The sequence below is a fragment of the Cariama cristata genome, unplaced genomic scaffold (assembly GCF_000690535.1).
Source record: "Cariama cristata isolate BGI_N322 unplaced genomic scaffold, ASM69053v1 scaffold42637, whole genome shotgun sequence".
In the NCBI taxonomy this organism is placed as follows: Eukaryota; Metazoa; Chordata; class Aves; order Cariamiformes; family Cariamidae; genus Cariama; species Cariama cristata.
The window spans coordinates 17,308-20,426 of record NW_009625756.1 but is presented as its reverse complement, the minus strand read 5'-3'; the positions used below and the strand labels follow the sequence as shown (position 1 = coordinate 20,426).

The window sequence follows — 3,119 nt, the reverse complement described above, 5'->3', positions numbered from 1 at the left end:
AAGCCGGCCCGCCGCCTCCGCCTCGCAGGGCGACGCGGACAGCCCGCAGCCGCTACAGGGCCCTGACGAGAACGAGGAAGACGGAGGCGACTACGACAAGGAGCAGGACAAGGACTGTGAGGCGTCTCTGCCCGCCGCCGCCATGCTGAACGTCTTCCGCTCCATCCCCACGCAGATGGTAGGGTAGCCGCCACGGAAGGCCTGGCCGTGCCCGGGCCCTCGTCCCCTTGTTGCTACTGGCGACATGGCTCCGTGTGGGTTTTAGCGTTCCCCTTCCTCCCTGCGGTGTTGGTACCTGCGTGTGAGGAACTGCTGTTGGGGCTGAGGGGCGGTACTCCGTGTAATTTCGAATTTTTTTTTGTCCGAAAATTCGAGCTTTAATGTGCTGTAAAATGAAGGTAATATACAGCTGTGCAAGGGAAACCACTCTATACTTTTCTGTCTGTGCTATATGCAGCTAGAAGGCAAAGTGTTTTCATCGAGAGCCACATTTTCTAAACTTATGCAAAGACAGGTGACATACGTATCATATCCTCTCAAGCATATAATCTCTTTTGTGGTGTTATGGCTTTTACATAGTGATATTAAGCTAACTACAATATTTTGAACTCGCATTACTTACCCTGAACAGACAGTGCTTGCTTTTATTTTTAGATGATGTGGTCAAGACTGTAGGGGAGGTATTAAGTGAATTAAGATCTTAATTCTTTTACACTTGAAATCCAGACACTGTAAGAAAAATTCCAGTCAGGTTTGAAAGTTGAACAAAAATACTGAGAACCCGTGGTCAGGCTGAGTCTAGGCTCTAACCTGGAAGAGTTTAACTGGTAGGTTTGTGTTTTGGGCAATTGACAAAAAAAATCTCTTTCCACAGGACTACAAGGGCCAAAAATTAGCAGAACAGATTTTTCAAGGAATCATTCTTGTCTCTGCAGTAAGTATACTAGAACTGTGGGCAATAACAAACGACTTTATTTTGGTTTCTGATCTTTCAAACAAAGGCTTTTTCTGACTGTTTGGCTTAACTGGATCACTAAAAGCTTTAGGCAAAATCAGAGGGGCTGTCATGGATTAAGACTTTTCTTCTTTCAGTCTTTTACTTGCATTATTGGCCTACAATTTTGAAAACAAGGATAGAAAGATACACGAACTGTGCTTTTGAAAAATCGCTATTTTTCTACTTAACTTCTCCCTCCCTGCCCCCCCACTTAATCATGACACGGGAAATGTATTTGTTTATTTAGTTTGATTTTTTCTTTTTTCTTTTTTGCAGATAATTGGTTTCATCTATGGATACATAACTGAGCAGTTTGGATGGACTGTCTACATAGTTATGGCTGGATTTGCTTTATCGTGTTTGGTACGAAATTTTTTTCCCCAAACCAGAAAATACATGCAGTACTTAACCTGAAAGAATCGTAAATTAAGGGGCTGTTAGCACAGACAAATGTTTGCTATAGAATTCAGACCGTTCATACATATTTGTACTTTCTTTGATCTTTAGAAGGCACTTTACAAGCCAGTAAGTGCCTTTTCTCAAACACTAGTGCAATTTTTAGAGAACACTGCAATTTAGTACTGCTTTTGAATTAAGTTTTTGATTTCAATTAAATGTTACTTTTAAGTCAAGCTGATAGCATTGATAACAGAAAGGACAGTGAGGCTTTCTGTGGAGTAGTACCTTGTCATGAAAATTTTGCAGCTGGCCTATGCCTACCGAGGCAAGAGGCTAGGACACAAAGTATAGAATTACAAGAGTAATTCCTTATTCATGCACATGAGGTGTCCCGTTTCAAGTGGGGCACACCAAATATGGTTTTACACGTAGTTCTTATACCTTTCAAGTGTTCAGGTACAACATGATTTAACCAGTCAGTACTGACATACGTGCTACCGTTTTGAAAAGCCACTCTAATTTTATGGCATCATCATCCATCTGCTTCTTTCTTGTTCTAAACGTCCCTGGAGTCAGTCTTGCTACAGTTACTTATCTATGGTGCCAGATAATGGGAGGATTTCACAGAGGTGTTAGAGGGGCTTGGATGCTGATGTTACCTCAGTAGTCCAGGGGTATCCTTTTTTCTTCAGGGTGGGCGCTGTCATCCTCCTCCTTGCAATGAGCTGGGGTCCTTTAGTCATGCTTGCTTAAGCATGACTATGCAGTATGCAATGTAAACTAGATATATATATGCATGTATCTTTATAGTATGAAACTGTATGAACTTTCTTAAGACTAATTGGTACAATTATTAGGGAATGAGATCTTTCTAACAAGCTGTACAAAACACTTATCTAGTATATTGATTTACATGTTCTGACTTAATTCCTTTTCTCTAAGCTAACACTCCCTCCATGGCCTATGTACCGCCGCAATCCTCTGAAATGGCTACCTGTCCAAGAATCGGGAACAGAAGAAAAGAAGTCAGCAGACAGAAAGCCAAAGAGACATGCTAAAAGCTAAAAAATTTCATTCTTCATGCTGTTACTTTGTTAAATTTTGTTAAATGCATTTCCACTGGGAGATACTTCTTGGCTTAGCGTTTCAGTTTTTTCTTACTACTTTGTATACTACCAAGAGTACAGTAAGATTGCAGAGAGCATGAAGGCTCTCTAAATTTTGGCTGGAGTTTCAGTGAAGTCACTGGGAAGGCAGGGGTGGGGGGATTAACTTTAGAAGGCTACTGGAGGTCACATCTGTCTCAAGTATTTTAGTAAAAAAGGAGCACAGCAAATCAAATCAAGTTTAGTTAAGCTCCTGCCATAGCCTGAAAGATAATAGCCAGCGAGACTTCTACGAAAATATTTCTAACCATGTGTAAAACAAGCTGTCAGTAGCACCAGGTTGTAACAAGTACTACAAAACAGTATATACCCCACAGTTCTGAAATATGCTAAGGATTGGAAACTGTTCTAGGATAGGAGATTGCAGAATGGCATTTTTTGTTTAAAATAAGTTTGCCTGGGTAGAGAAGGTAACATCTTGACTCTGCATAATACAATAGCTCTTGAAACCTTGTAAGCTGAGCCTGTAGTATGTGAGAGGCAGCAGGATCCGTAGGTATTGCACTTTCTTACTACGGACTGTCATGTTAGTCTCCCTCATAGGTGCTGGAGGGAGG

At 41.3% G+C, this 3,119-nt stretch overlaps 1 protein-coding gene across 1 annotated transcript; it reads left to right on the top strand.

Annotated features, from left to right (window-relative positions):
* The first annotated feature begins 94 nt into the window (after positions 1-94).
* On the top strand, positions 95-2,467 carry SPCS1 (signal peptidase complex subunit 1 homolog (S. cerevisiae)). Its single transcript, XM_009703721.1, has 4 exons — positions 95-178; positions 875-934; positions 1,274-1,360; positions 2,339-2,467. Exons 1-4 carry the CDS (start codon positions 143-145, stop codon positions 2,459-2,461), a joined length of 306 nt encoding a protein of 101 aa, XP_009702023.1. The 5' UTR covers positions 95-142; the 3' UTR covers positions 2,462-2,467.
* Positions 2,468-3,119: the final 652 nt, after the last annotated feature.